This window comes from Magallana gigas, chromosome 1 (assembly GCF_963853765.1).
Source record: "Magallana gigas chromosome 1, xbMagGiga1.1, whole genome shotgun sequence".
Taxonomy (NCBI): Eukaryota; Metazoa; Mollusca; class Bivalvia; order Ostreida; family Ostreidae; genus Magallana; species Magallana gigas.
Window position 1 is genome coordinate 15,381,554 of NC_088853.1, and position 22,643 is coordinate 15,404,196.

Sequence of the window (22,643 nt, forward strand, 5' to 3'; positions counted from 1 at the left end):
GTATAAATCAATGCTTAATCAACTGTACAAAAAAAAAATATCATTTCATCTTAAACCAATATAATAGCTGAAAACATAATAAAAAATAGTTGTGTCCGTGCAAAATATGAAACATGCACGCGTAATAAGGTACATCTAGAAGAACACGAACCGACCGCGGATCACTTGTCCAATCGCGCAGGATCTCCTCGGTCATGCGCGAGAGATGATCATCTTTTAAAGGTTTAAAAGGGGGTGTTGATTTAGAAATGTTATTTGTTCAGTTTTTAAAATATTTTAGATATACAAACCAACCATTAATTTATGTCTGACGATATTTCCGATTTGGGGTAATATCGTTCATTAATATTTATTTACACTCAAATGTTTAATTAAATAAATACAAGATGGACAGACTTTTATAACATAAAATTACGGCTATATGAACTCAAACACGTTCATATCCATGTAAGTGTGCGTCGCGGTGAGCGAATCTTGTGTATCATGTGTATTAGATAACCGCCTACCGCTAGGTAGTGAAGTCGTGGCTGATCTCCTCGGCCGTGGGCGAAGGATAGATTACGTAATGGTACAACGCACAGACAAGCACAGCTCAGAATCCAGGAAGATTTGAAAAGTTAGCAGTATAATGACCTTACTCTATCAAATAGAAATTCTTTATTTTAAGCATAAAACCCACAAGTGATCCATGTGTGATATTGTTTTAGAATGAGAATGACATTGCTTTATTAATCAACTGAACGATTTCTTAATTGACACCCAGTCGTTTAATCCATAAACTTTTATGTGTATTCAAAACTAAAACTATTCTTCAGATCGCGGCTAAATAAACTCATATATGAGAGACGCAGTTCTCGTGTATAAGATAACCGCTGACCACTAAGTAGTCCAGCCGCGACCATGGTGACCGATTTTCATGGCCGCGGGCGAATGAGAGCTTACGCAATGGTACACACACACACAGCTCCGATTCAAGGTAGATTTTAAATGCATGGAGTTTATAACTAAAATGTAATGCATAGTTTTTTTTTAAATTTCCAATTTTGTGTTCTACTAGAAAAGAAAAAGAATGTTGTTTTTTTCCAAATCCCGTTTTTAAGGATTGTGCACTTGAATTGATTTATTGCATGATTTAAACTCTCAAAAAAGCATGTATTCTTAAATTAAATTCTTATGAATTAATGTATCCTGTATAAAGCATACTTTCTGTGGTAACTGCATGCCAGTTGTACGCATAAAGACTTTAAAAACAGGTGCACGTTAAAATGTAAAGCTTTTTACAATCATACCACACAAATCACTTAAAAAATAACATTGTTACGACCTTTATGAGATCCCAACAAACACCTTTTCAAGCGACAGCCATATGAAAATCCAAACCGTTTTTGAGTTTTTAAGCAAAAATATTTAGGGGCTATTGGCCCTCAGTTGAAGGGGTCAGGCCCTTTTTATTGGTGTCAAGTAAAAGCTCTTGATATTCTGCAACTTTTATTCTACATTTCTTAACAAAATGTTTTTCGTCAAAAAGATATTAGGGAAACTATGTCTAAATTTTTGCACTTTTTGGAATCCTGTTTTTTGACCCCCAATCTTTTCCTAACTAAAAAACGTAATCCAAAAAAAAAAAAGATATGCATAACTTCAATGTTTCTGTTATTCAAATTCGTTGGATTCCCGTTCCCTGCTATCATAGTCTCGGAGCCTTTGTCTGGAAACAAAAGGCCCTAAAAATTTTAAAAGGTGAAAAACTCGTTAACGGAAAGGTAATTCTAAGTTTCATGAATTGCTTAAGATAATGTTTTGCAAAGTCTATAAACCCTGAAAATTTAAGCAAAAACCTTTCAGAAATGAGCACGATATGAAGCCTTAAAGTTCGCGGAAGATAAAAAGAAAAATAAGAATAATCTTAACCAGCATAATGAAAGTAAGGTCCTCTGTTGGAACGGAAGACCTTAATGAAACTGACTCAAAGCAAGCCTGCGAACTGTCCCTTACATGAAACAGATAAACATGCACTCAGTGATTGCAGGACATTCAATGTAAACCAATTACAGAACTAAAATCCTTTGTCAGACAGAATTGATTGTGTTTTCGATGATGGAAAACACTCAGCCCAAGAGTGTCAAGAACATGTCTTGTGGAGCATATGTAACTAATAAACATTGCACTTCATTGCATGAATAGAGAAGTACTTAATTTGCTCATAGCGGGGAAATTGGAGCAGTTCGGTTACTGAAGCCAAACGACAACTTTTCATAAGCAACTAATGTAAGGACCAAGTATGTGGACACGAAAGATTCAGAGGCAAGTCCTGTGCCAAAATAGGTCTAGTGAACATACATCCGGAACATAACCTAGTACACAGCCGGAAAACTTATGTCCTCTTGCTAATGACCAAAGCAACCGATCATTAGCAAGATCTGAGTTTTTCATTTATTTTGGAGGGAAAACCCTAGAAATAGAGTTTATGCTGTCATTATGTTCAGGACACATCTCAACCGCTTGGAGAGAGACATCTGGGTATGTTATTGAGTCTCTTGATGGCAGCATTAGTCTTCCATTAACTGCACTGATTGAATGTAACCACAATCCTAATACGAGAGAAAAAGATTCTTACACCAGAAGTGGCCAGATATCATGAGCACCTCAAGGATATTGGCATTATGAAATACCACCATATGATCCAGATGCCATTTTGTTTCTCATAGGCAGAGACATGATAGCAGCACATCATGTATTGGACCAAAGGATTGAACGCAGCAACCCCCCCCCCCCCATGCTCAAAAACTAAGGCTTGGGTGGGTCGTCATCGGTGAAACATGCTTAGGAGCTGCCCATGAACCCGAGATGATCACCACCAACAAAGATCACGTTTTAAGTAGTAGACGTCCTTCCATATTACAACCATGCCCGAATGACTAGCATCGTTTGGGAAGAGTCAGATCACGTCATTGGAAAGCATGTACTATTACAGACCAAAGATGATGACGAAATTGGTACATCAGTTGAGGATAGAGAATTCGTAAAGCTCATGAGTGGCAGTTTTCAGAAGAATTTACATGGAAAGTGTTTGAAAAGGGCCATGCAGATCCAGCTCCTCCATTGAAAGCGCATGAGGAACGATGGTATTTACCCATATTTGGGGTATTTCACCCTAAGAAGAATAAGATTAAAGTTGATTTTGTCTCGTCAGCAAAGTTCCAAGGTGTTTCATTGAATGACGTATTGATGACTGGTCCTGACCTGACAAAAGGTCTGATTGGCGTATTCCTGAAGTTTAGGAAGGACAGATTAACAGTAACAGCAGACATCGAGCAGATGTTTTTCACTTTCTATGTGCATGAAAAGGATAGAAACTTTCTACAATTCTATAGTTTAAAGACAACAACATTGACAATTAACTTGTTGAAGTTAGAATGTGTGTCCATGTGTTCGGTAATACGCCGTTCCCTGCAGTTGCCACCTTTGAATTGCGGAAATCTACATGTGATCACCAATCGCCTGAATTCTTCCATGAACTGTGAATAGGTAAACAAACAATTTTACGCTGATAGAAACTTTCTACAATTCTTATGGCTTAAAGACAACAACATTGACAATGAACTTGTTGGAGTTAGAATGTATGTCCATATGTTCGCCATTCGCCGTTCCCTGCAGTTGCCACCTTTGAATTGCGGAAATCTGCATGTGATCACCAATCACCTGAATTCTGCCATGAAGTGTGTAAATAGGTAAACAAACAATTGTACGTTGATGACGCGCTTGTGTCCTTACCTGATGCAAAGTCAGCAGTTGAATTTGTAAAGAAAACTCAAGCCGTCTTGAAAGAAAATGGAAACATACGACTACTCAAAATCAGGTCCAATAGCAGCGAAGTATTAGCAAGTTTAGTTGCCTTGGTTTCCTGTGGGACATTGACCACATAGACTTCTGACAGGGCCAGCCATTTTGACGTCTTCGAGAAAGACTGTTTCTGATTGGACCATCTGGAATATCAACCACTGAAACTGAGTTAACCATTAGCTATCACAATGGCCGGTCTGATCAGTAGTTGATGTGGCTGCAGAATAAAAGTTCAGTTTGGAGAGTATTTAAGGAATTTTATCGGAGTTTTTGTATGTAAGTAGTTTGCGTTTGATGTAAGATTTTAAAAGATTAGTGCGAATGTTCCTCGAATTGTTGCAACACTGCTGTTGTCAAAGGCAAAATCCCATCGTGAGTCCTGGACTGGTAAGTGTCCGAGTAAAAATAAACTGACGACTTCGAGAGAATAATGACGTGTATCTCCGCAATTTAAGACCCATCAACTTGTAATTCGGCATGAGTGTATCTTCGACATTATTTTTCTGAAAAATACATGCATATTGCGAGTGTTTAAAAAATTAATTGATTTATTAGGCTTTTGAAGTGAGCTGATTTCGACCCCTTTCTTTATTTATGGTTACATTGAAATCAGGCTTGGGGCGAATTACATTGTAAAGTAATGCATTACATTACCATTACTTCATGAATTTGGGCATTAAATTACCATTACCATTACTTGATTTTTTGAAGTAATGCATTACATTACCATTACATGAGTAAAGTAATGCATTACCATTACCATTACTTTTTTTTTAAAGTAAATCTGCAAATGTTTCAAATATACAACACTCTTTAACATATCTACAGCTTCATGCTCAGTATCAGGTTCAAATTCAATGAATAAACAAGAATCATTCTTTATTTGCTCAATATATAATCATATTGTGGCAATATGAACAACATATTATATAAGTAAAATGATATTTATAGACATTTAGCATGATACAATATCAGATATGAAATAGAGACACAGGATAACATGCGTAACAAAAAACAATTTATGAAATAATGTTGCGGTTTTTAAAAGCTAAATATAGATATATCCCCAGATGAAACTAATCTTTATGATTTTGGACACTTAATTTTATTAATTTATAAACATATGATTTTCCCAGTTATATTTCTTAATATATTTTAATCGTAAACTATTTCTTTTTCGGAGGACACTTTAAGACAAAAGATTGCTGTTGCACTTTATGATCGAAGTTTCAGAGTGTTCATCTTTTAAATGCATCCATCTTCCGGGCTATACTAAATAAATGTTTTGAAGGAGCAGTCAAAGCTTTGACTGGAAATACTGTTTGACGATCTTTATCTTAGGATAAATTAAGTGTAATAATAGATTAAATACATAAATCTTGTATTTTCTATCAGTCCAAACTAATGTACAGTGTAATTAATATACAAGAGAGAGAGAGAGAGAGAGAGAGAGAGAGAGAGAGAGAGAGAGAGAGAGAGAGAATAAGTAAGATTATTTTCAAATGGGTTATAATATTGGAAGTGATATTGATTTTCATCATGGATGGACAGTGCATTCATTTTGCTTTTAAAGGTGCATGTCTGTCTCCTATTCTATTGTGACATAGCGAAGGGAAGGGGATTGGGGTGTTTAGCACTTCTTATAACAATGGATTGTTTTGATACTTAGATTATCCTGGGGGCATAGTGTGTTGTTGACACATTTCTTATTGAAGTGCAAACTAATTGGAGTAAATTGTTTAAATGATTAAAAACTCTTAATAACAACACTCTTAAAAATGTTATGAAATTGTGCTGTTATCTTTAGTAATAAAAACAATTCAAAAATGAATTTTAAAAAACCTTTTTTAATAAAACATGTACAATTAAAACATTTTTTTCTTAATTAGAATTATTTCTTTCTTCTTTAAAAATAGATTTAATCAAATTCAATTTCAACTATTCATTTATTCATCACATTTTTTAAACTGAACATGCATAAATATGCATAGTAATGCAAAGTAATGCCATGTAATGCCAGCATTACACTAGATTTTGGAAAGTAATGCATTACATTAGCATTACTTGTAATGCTAAAATTGTGGCATTACTCATTACTAGCATTACTTTGAAAATATGTAATGCATTGCAATGCATTACCATTACATTTAGCATTACCCCAAGCCTGATTGAAATTAATGTCAGAACGGGCTTGGCCACTGTGTACATCACATATAGCTTGGATCCGACGTCTTTGGTTGACATAAAAAGTGTATGCATAAAATGGAACAATTTCTTGCGATTTTAGTTTTGATGGAAAGAACTTTCCAGAACGGGGTTTATAAGGAATGCAGATTGACTTATTACATGTAACATCATGGCGGAAAGTGCAAGGCGAGTTAAATATCAGGCAGATACTCTGGATCCGACAACTTTGGTTTAAAGATGCAAATAAATATGCATACATTAGCGGTTTGTTTTAATTTATACATTCTATACCACAAATAATTGATATTTAACGTGGACATTACTTTGTAAACAATGAACAGAGTGTGTTCTACGCCTCTATATGTAAATGAATAAATGATATAAGCTTAAAACGGCAAAGTTAAATTGGAGTGATTTATATATTTGACATAAAGAACAAAATTCGGAGATACGACGCACAAATTACCCACTCACTGGTTTGAAATAAGAAAGTTTTTTTTCAATCAGCTGCAATATTTCCCCACCAGTAGATGAGATGACAGAATAGCATAAACATGCATGCATATTATCCCCTTATCTGGGCCATAAAAGTGTCAAAACAAAAACAAATCAGCCAACTTGAATAGCCAATGATAATAACACCTAACAAGAAGTGCAGATACTTGATCTACCTTTATATTAATTGCAGGACAAATCTGTAGGTTAAGCTTGTTCTTTTACCCCTAAGGTTCTCAGAGCTCGCTTTCTTACATGTATAAATGAAACAAAAATTTAAGTAAATGTTGCATCACGGTCATTTCTTTTTAACGGACTGAATAATTAATTTTATTTAACATTAAATTACTATTTTCAAAAAACATCGTCGAATAACTCAGCTGTGTATGCATACAAACTAAGAAATGCGCATTAGAGCTATATAAAAATTTATTTGCACACACCGCGCAGTTATGAGACTTATTCTTTAAAAAAATGGTAATTTAACGCTAATATTTCAAATTTGTTTTTACTCTTTTGCGGTGTTTGCAAACCTGATTTATACCTCAAAGTCACAAGGGTAAGTTTATATTAATGGATAAACCACTGTAGCAGTTTAAAGCGTTTTCTTTGATTTTCGCTTGTGACGATGCACTCTAACAGCATTCAACGTTACAGGCGTCATAATAAAACTAATTTTTTAACCTTTGAGTACATCATCTTCGGCAAATCAAATATGACCTGTTTTTTTTTTGTTATGTCATTGTCATGCGCTGTGCCAAATCAACAATTGAAGTTGATGATTATAATAACAACGCCGTGACATGATATGATTAAATTAAACATTTAATCCAATAACTGATGAGAAGAACCAAGATTAAGTTCATGTTTGTACATGTTTGTATTATTACTTACAAATCAAAATAATAATTTGATCTAAAAAGACAAAAGAGATCAATTTTTAGCCGCTTTTGAAATATATACCAAGGACACCCGTTCGATGAGACAGCTGAGTGTGACCCCCCCCCCCCCCCCCCAAAAAAAATTTTTTAATTCGAAGCCAAAGAAAAACTGCTGCGTTTAGAAAAAAAAAGTTTTTTCTCTTCACTTTATAACGAGTAATCGACTAAGAAAAGTCGATGATCGAGTACTCGTTGACATCCCCAACACACATACTCTATATATATTTTAAGTAAAACACGGTTATAGCGAACACGCTTATAATGAATTGACACTTACAGCGAAGTGATTTTCATTCCCCATGACTATACAATATGTTGTAAACTTGACGGATATAACGAATTACGCTTATGATGGATTAAAATCGTCCGTCCCTGGGAGTTCGTTATAAGCGTGTTTTAATATATATATATATATATATATATATATATATATATATATATATATATATATATATATATATATATATATATATATATATATATATATATATATATATATATACTTTCGTGTTTTCACTATGATTTCTTTTTTTAAAACTCATTAAGATTTTAACTACTCAAATGATGCTACATACCACAACAGAGAATAATCATTTGGCTACTTTTCTCTGTATATTATTATAATTTTAGGTGATGTCATTATTGTCTACAATAAAATCAAGCTCAACAAATATGAAATGCTTTGAGTTGGATGATATTCTGTTTGTTAGAAACAAATGGGATAATATAAATGCAGGGAAAAAACAACGAGACAAGTTGAAAAAGAAATTGACTGCTCGGATGAAAGCGGAATGGCCATGGGTGAAAGATAGCCAGATTTTTGATATATGTCTAATAAAGGTCAGAATCAGTTGTTTTATCTAAAACAATGTTCAATTTGAATATTAAAATCTTCATTGACATAAAAAAAAATTATATCTGTATCTGAATTGATTTTTTATTTGTCAAAAACAGATTAGAAAAGTAGTTTTATAAATAACATATTTTCAGCGTATTTAAAAAATTACTGTAGCGGACCCGAGCTTGGGGTCTTTCTGTTTGCCATTAAATATTCCTAAAAATTTATGTGATATAATTATCTTTTTAATCCTCCATTCGCACCATAAATAAAAACCCAATTGTTAGTTTACATGTTCAATCCGCTTTAAGTTTATAGAAAAGTTTATAGAAAAATTAAATTTGATTATGCAAACAACTCTCATTCTACATACTAGAAGCACGTATGTGCCTTCACACAATCGGGACAGCTCCGTTGGAACCACTATTATTCGGTAGCGTACATATCAAAATAGTGTCATAAGAAACAACATCATACATGTATATCTAGTAGTGTATTAGCCCTTATACATGAATTTTGCAAAAGTGCGCCAACAACCAAAAGCTATGGCTGAATTGTTCTCAGGGCTGATGTTTACCTTAGTCGGTATTTAAAGGGCTGAATCGCCCTCTATAGATGTCGGGAATACCTTCTTACCTATGTTTTGATTGGAACAAGTTTGTGAAGTAACAAAGAAAAAAAAACTTGAAGCATGATGTTACACATTATAAATAATTATTGAATTGCAAAAAATAAGAAATAATTCTAAATAGCGAAAACCAAAAATACGAATCGAGCAAAGGGATGTTCATGTAACCAACTCAACAGTTTTGTATTTAGAACAATAGTACGCTTTATTTGCAGTATATCAGCGTTTAAATCATAAAGAAAAGAGAAACACAAAAAAAATTACTTCCTAGAAAACCTAAGTTTCGATCATAGTCAGAATGAATAAGTGTAAGAAATGAACGCGTTTATAACCGTTTGAAAATAACTCGCTTAAGAGGAATTTTATGAAGTTAATCAGAAACCTACAAATAAAAGATTGTAGAAATTTGACATACTAGTCAGTTCCTGAAGAAGTAGGTTTCTCTCATGTTTTGATGTATATACCTTAAAGGGATAAGGTCACGATTTTAGTCAAATTCTGTTTTTCTGTTTTTATTATTTACAATGCTTCAGGAATGTTTTTCTAATGATCAAATGAAATTTGAGAGTAAGTCGTTGAGTTATAAGCAAGATACAGGGCTCACAGTTCTTTGCCATGTCAACAAGGCTCCTGCCCTGTTTTTGTTTACGAAGGTTTAATATATCAGTACAAAACTATCTGTCTATTTTTTTATTCATTTTAAGCATCAGTCAACAGTGTTTAAAGTTTAACACATTCATTTTAGGTCTTAAACTGGAATTTTTACTTTAATATTCAAAATGTAAACAAAAGCAATGTTTACATAGCAAAGAATAGTCAGCTCTGAAACTCGCTTATAACTCAACGAATGCCACTTAAATTTTGGTTGCTTATTAAAACTGCCTTACTAAATTGTTGGACACATTCAAATTGAAAAAAAAAACCAAAATCGTGATCATACTCCTTTAGGAGCTTTGTCTCAGACGACAAACACTCTTCTTTACAACGTCTATAAAACGACACCGCTTTGTCAATTAAGTCCGATATCTCTAACAGGGCCGAACGCATATGTGTTGATTTTAGTTCAATTCTAAAGAAGCATTCTTGAGAAGCATTTTTTAAATAAGCTAACTATTTTAATGTAATTTAAACATTAACTATTGAGTTCTGGTCAGGCACTCACTTCCTGTCACACATTTCTTAATCCTATTCCATCAAGAGTGTCTCAATGCACAAGTTTTCTTTAAAAGTAATAATTGCTTTAATTTGTAAGTATTGAATCGTATTTCTTGAACTTAATTACATATTAAATTTTATTATACAGATAAAGCATTTTAAAAGTACGGCTCGATTAACCTAAGGTATAAAGTAATGATTCTACGTTTTCCTATTTAGTAATTTTGTAATTTATATTTGCTTTAGTTTTCACCAATCTTTTGCACGACGGCAACGTTTACCACAGCATAGAATATGAAACCGTATGACTTTTATTGAACCTGTTAAATCTGGTTATTTATCTGCCTGCACCAGACAGAATAGTATATAAAATCGAATGAAAACGAATTAGTTTCGTGTATCCAAAAAAAAAATCGTAAATCGAAAGCGTATTTATTCTTAATCATATTCTTTTTTGTTTAACTTTAATCTGACTTAATGGTTAATATTTGGTTTAAGATGTATGATATATACACCAGTCATTTGATATTTTTTCCTCGGCCCTTTTTAGCAAGAGCGGTGAATATCGACTCGAAGCCCTTTTGGCTTTGGCCGATACAAACCTCTCGGGCTGATATCACGGCTGAGAGGAAAGCAACAGTCTGATATTCCTTATATTTTTTGTGGCGGAGGTTTGTGGGTTTTTTTCTTTAACTCTGAATCAATGTTTGATAAAAATGCAGTCTAAAGTACCATTAATATTGTATATTTGGATAGATTTAGCTACTAGTATTCAAAAACATATTTCAATTATATTTAACTTTCTATCAACATACTTTGAGCTGACATGAATTCATAAATACACATTATTATCCTTCCATTTCCGACTACCGCCATATACGTTGTCGATTTTTTATTGTTCTGCTCATCGCTACACATACCTTACATAAGGTTAAGGACACTGTTCATTATGCATCACTGCACTCAGGTATTTCATTCACTCGAACACGTTACACTGGACAGAAGTATTTAAATAAACGCGCATTGAACAAATATAATATGATAACCACTGCACCCGTGATGAACATATATGGAAAGATGAAACAAAACAAACGAAAATTCAGGCACATCTATTTCAGAAACCCTCGATCATTTTAGAACGTTCTCCCGTAACTTACTGTTACAGTTTTGCACATACGCAAAAAAAAACACTGTAGTAGATCATGCAGTGACAGAATGGACCTTAGAAAACGGAATGTTTTGTTCAGAAAATGATAAAGGTTTCGTATAAAATTCATGGTATTTTTCCTATGGGAAAAATCATGATTGATAGGGATTTTCCTGCAATTGCAAAATCTAAAGGTTTTAATCGAATACATGAAAAAATTATGTAGAAACATTTTAAAAGTAAATTTTGTGAGATTCTAAAATAATGGAAGGTAACTCGAAAAACATCCGGATTTTATGCGTGCACAATTTAATGATTATATTAGCGGGCAATATAGTTCTTTAAAAAGCTTGCGAATATACCCTGAAAATACTTAAAGACTGGGCTCTTGAAAATGCACTGGAATTAAAATTACTGATTTATTTGCATTCTGCTGCTAGGGGGAGCCTAATATGTATGTGAGTACTGCATTTTGAGGCAGCATTTTGTCTATTTTCCTCATGTTTTAAGTGCATTAAATTACATGCGCATTATTCTTAAATATTTATAAATATCATAATTTTATCTTTCTATTGATATATAGATATATGTGACATGTTATTTTTTACAATTTATTTTTATAGGGATCAATTTGTTCTGTCAGTCCTTATAACGTTACATATAAAACTGTGTTTTGCACCCAAAAAGCAATGCTATATTTGTACATTTTTTGATTTACATTCACAAATCTACTATGTTAGATTAAGTACGATCGTGGTCTACAATAAGATGCAAACGTTATGCGCTCTATATGAACGACACACGTAGTCGATGTACATACTACATTGTGTAGCTCTATTCAAATAAAATACTTTAGTAATTGGTACCATGGATCATTTAGATAAAAACAACCCTAACTTTTATTGTTTAGGATTTACAAACTTTAGAAAAACTAGAGCCGAGCGCATTGCAAGCAACGAGGAGTTCTTTCGTTACAGTTTCAAGTCAAGAAAGGATTGTCAATCAGTTTTAATTAAACCATCTCCCTTCTGCTTACACTTGTCAGGGTCTGACATAAATTGATAGGAGGTCATTTTCACACTACCTTAACTTCTGACCAATAAGGGCTTTAAAAAATCTATTTGAACTCTTGAAAATTAGTTCATGACTATTTTCTATGAACTTAATAAATGTAACCACCATACTACAGAGTATTTAAGAGATAAACTTCTCGTAAAACAGATAAAGGCATGTCTGTGATAAGTTTGGGATTTATTTATACAAGAAAAGTATGGACTGCGACTTTAAAACACTATTACGCACAGGGAGCTATTCCCTATAAGCAAAATGAAAGCGGGCATGCATATCTTCATGTGAAGCTTTTAACTCTCATATAACGCAATATCCAAACAATACTATATTACAATTAGATTAACAAGATAATGAAGAATAACTTTTCTAGCGTTATCAATATCGTAGCATGTATTGTTTTTCAGTTATACAGCAAAGACCCTCCGAGCGCCTAGATCCCTTATATAAGAGGCCAACGCCTTTTTTTGGTCTCACATGAGAGCTCTATAATTTATGCACAACTTTTGTTCTATATGCATTTAAAAAATATTTTAAACTAAAAAAAATATGAAGCAAAAGAATGAGTAAAAATTAGCGTTTTTTAAAACATAGATTTCGATTATATAATTCAAGCGGTACAGTTGGAAAAATCTAAAATACAAAAATCAGAGGAAAACATTCAAAGTATCAATTTTAAAGATTTCTTTGAGTTATTTGCTATGGACCATTTCAGAGCCTTTGTAAAGAAACGAATGCCCTTAAAAATGTTATAAATGGGGAATAACTCGAACTCGAAAGTTACGATTTCTCATCTTTTTGTTTCTTAAAAACTAAATCTGATTTACAATACACCCTGAACATTTGAATTAAGTCGGACAAACAAAGAAGTTATTAAGGTTTAAAAAATGTCTAGAAGAAGAATAACAAAATGAAGAATTACAATCAGAATAAGTACAAGAACTTCCGTTGGAAACGGGAGACCTTTTAAAACAAGTATAAAACTTGAAAACAGAATTCACTCAACTTGACGTTCAAAGCAACATCAAATAAGTATCAAAAATTGTACAAGATTAGCTATACTTTAAATTCAAAATCAGAAGAGAATTTCGAAATCTATATGCTAGGTCCAAAAAAATGTTTCCCAAAGAAAAAACTAACATAAGATTATATTTTACAGAAGTCCAGCGATGATCTTTCTGAGTACACTCTTCGATATGAGCAATTTGACGATGCCATTCATGATTTAGTGAAAAAGAAGGAAAATATAAGAATTCAAACTCATGGACAGTATGTCGATTGATCGTATACATATATTATTAATAATACCACAAACACTCTTATTGACGTTTTGAATGATAATTATCGTTACTTTCAGATATCTATCAGGAGTGATTTTAGAAGCTAGAAAAGTTCTATCCGAGGCGTTGACTGCCATTGAAAAACAAATAGATGGAAGTGACACCATCTTTCAAAACTTTACAGAGCATATGACCAAAACCAACCAGGCAATTAAAAAAGTAAGTCAGTTGCAACTCTGTTGTTCCCGATCTGAAAAAAAAAATCGGATGGACGACATCGGAGCTTAACGAGGCCGAGTACATAACAAGTACGCACGACTTTGCACAGCGTTTCATTTGTATTGTGACGTCATCTTTTTGTTTGGTTGACGCCATGGCGTTATAGTTTCAACTGCAGATATTCAGCAAATTTTATTGAAAATAGCTCGTTTGATGCCAAAATTTGTTATTATATTGTGGAATAAACATAAATGTCTCGAAGTATAAGCTATATTTGGGCTCGGGTCGTGAACGTAAAGAGGGTTCAGCAAGCCTAGCTCCCTGTCACGTTTTCTTAACCTGCCTACATATATTTTAAGACAGTTACCGTGTATTTTATATTAGCGTTCCTTAATATGTGATGTTATATATCATTGATTACTTAATTATGTTTGAATGTTTAAATAATGCTATAAAGATCACACTTTCCGCATTTGTTAAATAAAAAATAGCCATTATCTGACAAATCTGGGAAATTTGGAAAACAAAAGACAACTTTGATAAGACCCCTGGAACAAATCAGGAGGTAGAAGGTCTTTTTTTTACCAGTTGATGCTTTTTAGCAATACATTTAATATGTAGAACAGAAAAAGAAATCCCTAGGGTAGAAGTTTAAAAAAAAATGTGCAAAATTGAAACATTTCAAGCAAAATCCCATAGTGTCCAATGTTAAAATTTAACAAACTTTGAAATGACCCCTTAAACAAATGGTATGGTAAATGTCTTTTATTTTTATCTTAAAATAATAATTATATCAGTAGAAGTTAATGTAGAAAATGTCTTTCAAAAATCTAGGGCAGAAAATATTAGACCCGGCCTCGTTAAGTTACGTACGTGTTAAAAAGTTGATGTTAAATATTTTTACCCAAATTCTGTGAAAAAATATTGGCACCATTTATTTTTATCAGGCATTTTACTGCTAAATCATTACTTTATCTACCTCAAACGTTCTCGTAAGCAAGATAAACTATCTCGGAAAATGAAGCATGTTTTATTGACGTCGAGATGGAGAGTCGCGATTTCTACATGTAAACCAATTGCCCGTTTTCACTTTACGGAGCTAGAGATGGTGTTCAATGGAAAATTAGAATAAAGTGAAATAAAGATTTTTATATCAAAACATCGATGACGATGAATATGTTGGAATTAAATATTTGTACACTATCTGTTTGGAAGTAAGATTAATCGGTCCAAACCTAGCTCATATTTTTATGCGCCGTAAATTGCAACTGTTAAAAATGAACGGAACAGTTTTCTGTAACTTCCATTTTCGACTTTGTTTCAGACAAAGATCACAATCTTTTTGATACTATTCTTTAATGTAAAGTTGTACATATGAATAGTGTTACGGGCCGCCAGAAGGCGGTCCGTTATTTGATATACATTTAGATATTGTCACTGCGTTTCTGCAGGATAGGTTTTTTGAAAATAGAATTAATAGTATGCCTTTTTATGAACTAAAAGAAAAATGTGCATGTAGAAATATGTTTTATACCTTTTAAAAAATAATACACATTTTTTGTTTGGTTTTACTCGTAAATGTAAAGTACGTCAAAGACTGTAATGTTAGGCACGGTTTTTTTTCGTGACTATAATCTATTTGGAAAATTTTTGAAGTTTTTCGTTCGTTTCAAAACAATGTTAATCGCAACATCTCGGGCCTTTCCGGCAAGCTTGGAAAAACACATCGAATGTTAACATCACCGAATGTAAGAAATCTATACAAAATGGAGTCGCTTCCCATTAAAATAGGTATCGGTTATTCAGCCTTGAATGTCGCTTCTATGTTCTATTTTAGGATATATTATTTACTTTAATGAAGTTATAGCACATATCTAAACAGATTGTTTGATATGTTGTATTTATATCAAGTTTTATAAAAAGGGGGATTGTCATGGACGCCTAAGTAATACATTAGAGGTGTTTTTCCGAGCCTGCTGGAAAGGCCCGAGAAGCTGCGATTGACAACATTGTATCGGTATAACGGACATACAAAAGACTTGAAATATTAAAAACCTGAATGACATGAACTTTTTATATAGATGACATGTTTGAATTTCTCTATGCTGCGACAAATAAATAAGAAAACAATAGCCGGCATATTTTTTAATTCTCAAATTATGCAGATTCTTTCGGATGAGATGATCTTACATGTACCTTTAGAATAATTCCTTTCTATTTTATTATGTGGTCGTTTGAAATCATATAAACTAATGCATAAAGTTTTCATTCAATGCATTGCAACAACAAAAAATCGAATTGGTTTGAAATACATTATATCCAAGAGAATAATGATGACTTGAACTATGTATTAGAATAAAGTACAAGTAAATGTGTTCTCCATTACTTCATACTATGGCAATTATCATACAATTACCATTAAAAATGCTTACAGTAATTAACTCGGTTCTTATTAATACATTGTGTAATAGTAAAACGTGTTGCTGAAAATCTATACTACTATATTAAAATAATAGACTCGAATTTTTAGTCTTTAATACCGAGAAATCGGAAGAATACTGTCTTTTGTTTTATATATTTTAAACATCATTGGTACTTGAAGATTACCAATTTGTTTTTATTTTGTCTCAGTTAAGCTTCGCTTATTAATAATCAGCGAAAATTCCTCAAAAAATCCCGGAAATCACCTGAATTTTTTGAATTTTACAATCTTGCGCAATACATTCACGCTAACGGGATCTTTTGTTTGTTTCCATAATATCACATCTGCATGAATAAACTCAGAAATGATAATACAGATACGGGTAAATTTTCATTGGACTTTTGCTATATATTCTGTTCATATATATTTATTTTAATGATTTCTTATGAGAGAAAGTATAAAATAACAAATATACTTTTCAACTAAGTTCTTACTTTTGTCTTCGTGATGACAAAAATAGTTGATTACATGCAAAAAAGTAACATTATATTTGTTAGGAGAGTGAAGATAGAATATGTTTTATCGTAAAAATGAATAATGTCCTACGGACCCAGTTTTACAAAGAAAATACGTGCACGTTGGTGAAAAGGTGTTGAATTCTTACATTCTCTGGATTAAAATTTTTAGTTGAAAGGTATTTGCAGTCTCGAAAAGGTTTGTTGTGATGAATTTGACTATCATTTTCAAAGCAACTTCATTAATTTTCTCCAAAATCGTTCCGGAGCGATTCTGCAATTTTCTGCTACATTACGGGTATAAGGGATGCATTATACATGTAACTAGCTGTGGTGAGGGCCTTTCCCGAGACACAGTTAGATTATTCAAATTAAGGAAAGTGTAGTGATATTAATAGCATTATTGTAGGCCTATAGCTTTGTTATGTAAATGTCAATAATAAGGTGTGTCGATGTACCTATTTCGTATATGTCCGATATGCAATGTCAACCCGTGCACGCACGGGTCAAAGTCTAGTATATCTAAATTTACCATTGAAATTAGTACAACCAACTCATTATTGTTTGTGGTGTGTTTTTATGTAATCAAACAATGATGCAACAAGTATATTTTTGCGTCCCATTTGTCGCTTGCGTCAATATGATTTCTTGTTATCATTAATAAACATTTACTATTTATTTCACTACCCACACCCGATAAAGTATTTTTATCTTCATTGAATACAGCAATATTTAATTTTATATGGAAATCTAAAGGTGATAAAGTAAAAAGAAAGATAGTTACTCAAGATTACATTAAAGGTGGTTTAAAAATGCTAGATGTCCATAATGTCGTTTCTTCTCTCAAATGTTCATGGATTAAAAGGTTAACTCTCAAACACAAACCATGGATGGATATTTTTTTTGCAATTAATGGCAAAGATGTTACTATGAAAATGTTAGAGTTTGGGGATGATTTGATAAGAAAGATGATGAAACAAAATAATGATTTTTGGCAAGATGTTTTTCAATCATGGCACCGGGTAGTGAACATGTTTAACAAACAGTCTGGTTATATTAAGAAAAATACTATCAATGTTCCAATATGGCACAACTCTTGTATTACAGTTGCCAATAAATCTTTCTTTATTAATGTATTGTACCAACACGGTATAAAGATAGTTGGAGATTTCTTATCTGCAAATGGAGCTATTTTGACATAGAATAATTTTTTACATACGTTTAACTTGCCTGATGTATATGTCATGCAATACAACAGTATTATTAGCGCTATTTCAAAGTTTTTAAAATCAGTCTTTGTTGAAAGAGTAAATATTGAAAAAAATTGTACTCCTTTTTTAACCAATGTATTTTGAAGTGATTTTATTGAATGAAAAATGTAACAAGGCAATTTATAAACTTTTGAACTATACTGAAGTGGTTCCAACTGCAATATCAAGATGGAATAATGAATTACCACTTGAACAAAATTTGTGCATACAAGACTGTTTCAAAATATGTTTTATGACAACTAATGATACATCTGTTCAATGGCTACAATACAAAGTTCTACACAGAATTCTTCCTGTTAACTATTATGTAAAAAAAATCAAGATCATTGCAAATGATTGTTGTACTTTTTGTAAAGAAGAAATAGAAACAATACAACATGTATTCTTTAGTTGTACTAATGTTTTACCCTTGTGGAATGATCTTAGTATGTCTATATATAGAAAAACAACAAAGAGGGTTGGATTTAATGTTATCAATATATTATTTGGAGAAAATTCTGTAAGTGTAGACAATAAACCTTTATATACAAAACAATTCATATTTATATGTCTGAAGCAGAATAAGATTCCAAACTATGTTGATCTATTATATTATTTGAGTTTTAAATACAAGATAGAGAAAAATGCATCAGTTCAAAAACTTCAACTTAGGAAATTTGAAAAATGCTGGTCACAGTGGGAAGAATTCTTTTGTTCATAATTGTATACGAATATTATACAGAAGTGGAATTTGCTACGAATATTATTATTTCATTTATTTATTTATTTATTTTTTTTAGCCAATTAATATACAACCTTAGGTTCATTTACTTTTGATTTTTGAATGAGTGTATGAATGAAAGTGGTATGAAAGAGTGATTATAATATTTAAAAAAGAAGTTGACATCAGTTTAATAGTAATTATGTATGTTTGAATTTGAAAAATGCAAATAAAAAAAATAAAATAAACATTTACTTTTTCGTAAAGAAAGAATTGAAGTCCTTAATACATGTAGATTATTTGTCAAAGTCATACAATATTTTTAGTATTTTATTTCAAACAATTCTGATGATGAAATAAAATAAAATAATACCTTCTCCCCCGATGCTCTTTATCTCAATTACCTTTCACAAACGTTTGTGCAAGACTCAGTTTGTAAATCATTAGAAATATGTAAACGACAATACCAATTACTTCTGACGTTACAAAATACGTTAATCCATTACAATTAACAATCAACAATAAGTCATATTTGTCAAAATGTTTCTTTTTTGCAGATCAACATACTGAACAACATTTTAAGTCTTACTTTTAATGTAGCAAATACAGTTTTAATGGGAGGCAGGGTGTTGCTCACATGACTTCTGGTATTCACATGGAAATTATCAAAGAATACATAGAAATAGATAATGAACATTTTTTCCTTCTTTCTCAAAAAAATATATTTCATTTTATGAGCAAGCTGGCATAATTTGATCAGTTGTGTTATGTTTAATTGCCTTATTAACAGTGATTAATCTGGGAAATTTAGATATCTTAATTTTTAAAATAAGATGTACAAAATCAAAAGAGGTTAAATGCATATTTAAACCATCATTCTGATTTTGTGTTACAAACCCAGAAAATATATTTTTAAAATTGAAATTGTCACCAAAAAGTCATTATGCCAGATTTGTGGTAGGTTGAATTAAATTGAAGACTCTCCGTTGAATGCCAAAAAAGTTTCTATAAAATATTTAAATCCTAAAATAACGTATTAATGTTCATGTGTTATTTAAAAAATCTCAATTGAATATCTTTATGTGCTACAAAATTTTAACCATTATAATTTTAAATATAAATTCCTGTAATAAAACTTTTAAATATTAGTAGCAACTAAATTCTATTAAAAAAAAATTTTGTTTCAAAGAAATAAAATTGAAAAAAAAACAATATCAGAAAAAAGAGGTTTTTTACATCAAAATATCTAACTTCACCGCAAAAAAGTTGCCTTAAAAAATGTGTTGTAGAGGACATTATAATGAGTTTAAATTCAGCAAGGCCTGGTATAATTTTTTCCTCTTCAAAACTTGTCAACAGATATGTTGGTCAAAGGACTATATGCGGTATGGTCAAATATCTGCCCCCGATTTCAACCAATTTTTAAATAGTATCGTATAAAAATAAAATCTTCACAAATCATTGTATAGAAGATGCCTATAACTTTAATAATGATTTTAGTCATCATTGCTCACTCCCTGTTTATCTATGACGTCACCTAAATGACCTAATTCCCGCAAATTTGCAAACAAATGAAAATATTCTCATTTTTGCACTATATTTTGAATTCGAAAGTATAGAACGCAGGTCTGCTCAAGTGCGATTTTAACATTGTTTTTCTTGAGATAGTTTTACACGTTATACTAAAAAATGGTACTTGAGCAAGCCTTTGCTCGATGTTTTTCAGTCGAAAAACCATCGAAAAACACCCATATATTGCTACAAAACACCAATTTATCAAAATAATGCAATCTTCATGACGTCATTCCTACATTATGACGTCACTGTGGTGATAACCTTTTACACCTTTACTTCCAATATGATTTTAACTATCTTTCACTTTATTTTTAAAGCTCTTTCTAAAACTTTGATTTTGGGAGCAAAAAATGCATTAAACCGCTCATAGTCCTTAAATTTGGAAAAAAGAATCAAAACAGTAAAGGGTTTTGATCGTTACGTATTTCTATATGTATTTCATTCCACATTTACATCGATATATGTCCCATACACTTTATATATATATATATATATATATATATATATATATATATATATATATATATATATATATATATATATATATATATATATATATATATATATAAATAGCTTGATTTAGTATTGTTGATCTGGCTAGGATTGAAAGATAAACATAAAACATGGTTGTATGTATATCCTGCCATATATTTTTGCTAATCAGAAAAATTAGGCAATAAGGGGAGATCTTCAAACAGTCATAATATCAATTACCAGACATTGAATGTAAGTTATAAAATATAAGCAAATGACCTCCCCCATATTAAGGTAAGGTTTGCGGTTACAGGGAGATAACTCACACATTTTCATTGTGACGTAACACCAACTACCCTTTATTTCAGTTATGACGTCAAAATTTATATGACGTCATAATTGATTTCAGGGTTTTTTTTATTTCGCGGGTTTTTTTAGTTTCAATGAAAAAATAAGAGGACACAAGCATTTTATCAATTTCCACGAAAACGAAATCCGCATCATATGGTTTTGAATAGAGTTTTAGAAACATCAGATTACACATATTCTAAGATACGTTTTTCCTGAAATCGATGGACTTGGAAAGGTTTCAAATAAGATGTTTTCGTTTGCATAATAGTAGTCCAAAATTAAGACTTTTGTTGCATTTTATTCTATTTATAGATATTACTTCAGAAATTAAGAAATGTGAATCATGATATTATTATCACGATCTTTAAGCCACCTTTAAGCTATATGTGTTGCTTAAAGGTGGCTTAAAGAAAGCGTAAAGATGGCTTAAAGGCAGCTTAAAGACTATCTTTAAGCCACCTTTAAGCCACCTTTAAGGACAACTTATAGGTCCTTAATGTCCAAACTTCTTTAAGCCAACTTTAAGCCACCTCTAAGCCACCTTTAAGCTACCTTTAAGCCACCTTTAAGCCATTAAAAAAAAATTTCAACATTGTGCTTAATTTCCAACAAAATGTATTAACTTTATGAAAGAAAAGGTATTAAAACGGTTTTTGTTCTAGAAAGAAAAATGAAAAATAAAACAAAACAAAAAAATCCGGCCACGGCGAGAATTGAACCCGGGACCCTTAGTTTACTAGCATTACCACACTTCCTCTGCGCCACGGCGACTTACATATATATCTGAGCGTTTTTATATCCTATATATCAGTAGATATTGAATCACTGTATTGAATGTGTTTACTTGAAAAGATTTTGACAAACCATTCAGTTTGTAACAATCAATTATATCTAATTTTTAAATTACATGTATGCATGTATTTAGAATGAAATACGGAACTTGGTCTTCAGTGAACAAAAATATATTATACCTAAATGGAAACCGTTAGGTTCACTATTGTAGGCTTTCTTAGTTAATAAATTTAAACCGAGTAGATATACGTTCATCTAATTTATAGCTATAAAAATGTAAGAAAGAAAATGAAATCATTTCTTTTATTAAATGCATTGATACTATTAGGGTATTTGTTCAATTTCCCGCAATTTCCCGGTTTTCATGATTGCGGCGCCGTTCCAATATGTTTAAATATTTACATGTAATTGTATGTACATGATTTTTAAACTATCAATTCTATAACAAACAAAATTACCAATTACCGGTGACGTATTTACTGCATGTGGCAATTGCAAATGACTTGTACATACAATTGTATGATGTGCCAGGCCGGGTATATTTGACATATTTACCCTTATACATATATTTAAATAATCAACCCCTATTTATGATCACCGGTACATTAATTAATAAGCCTCAAGATTTTACTCTTACATACATGTATCATTAATTTGTAGACGTAACATTTTTGAAACCCAGAGCTAGGAAATAATACTTTGAAAATGAATTACAAATGTAAATTAACTTTTATTCACTAGA

General features: G+C 31.7%; 1 protein-coding gene across 1 annotated transcript in view; it reads left to right on the plus strand.

Moving 5' to 3' along the window:
• The window catches only part of LOC136275639 (uncharacterized protein in xynA 3'region-like), a 46,236-nt gene that overhangs the window by 19,383 nt on the left and 4,210 nt on the right, over positions 1-22,643 (plus strand). The window contains exons 7-9 of the mRNA XM_066085270.1: positions 8,097-8,306; positions 13,462-13,571; positions 13,660-13,801. Coding sequence (XP_065941342.1) covers positions 8,097-8,306; positions 13,462-13,571; positions 13,660-13,801 — 462 coding nt within the window. The remainder of the gene's footprint in view (positions 1-8,096; positions 8,307-13,461; positions 13,572-13,659; positions 13,802-22,643) is intronic.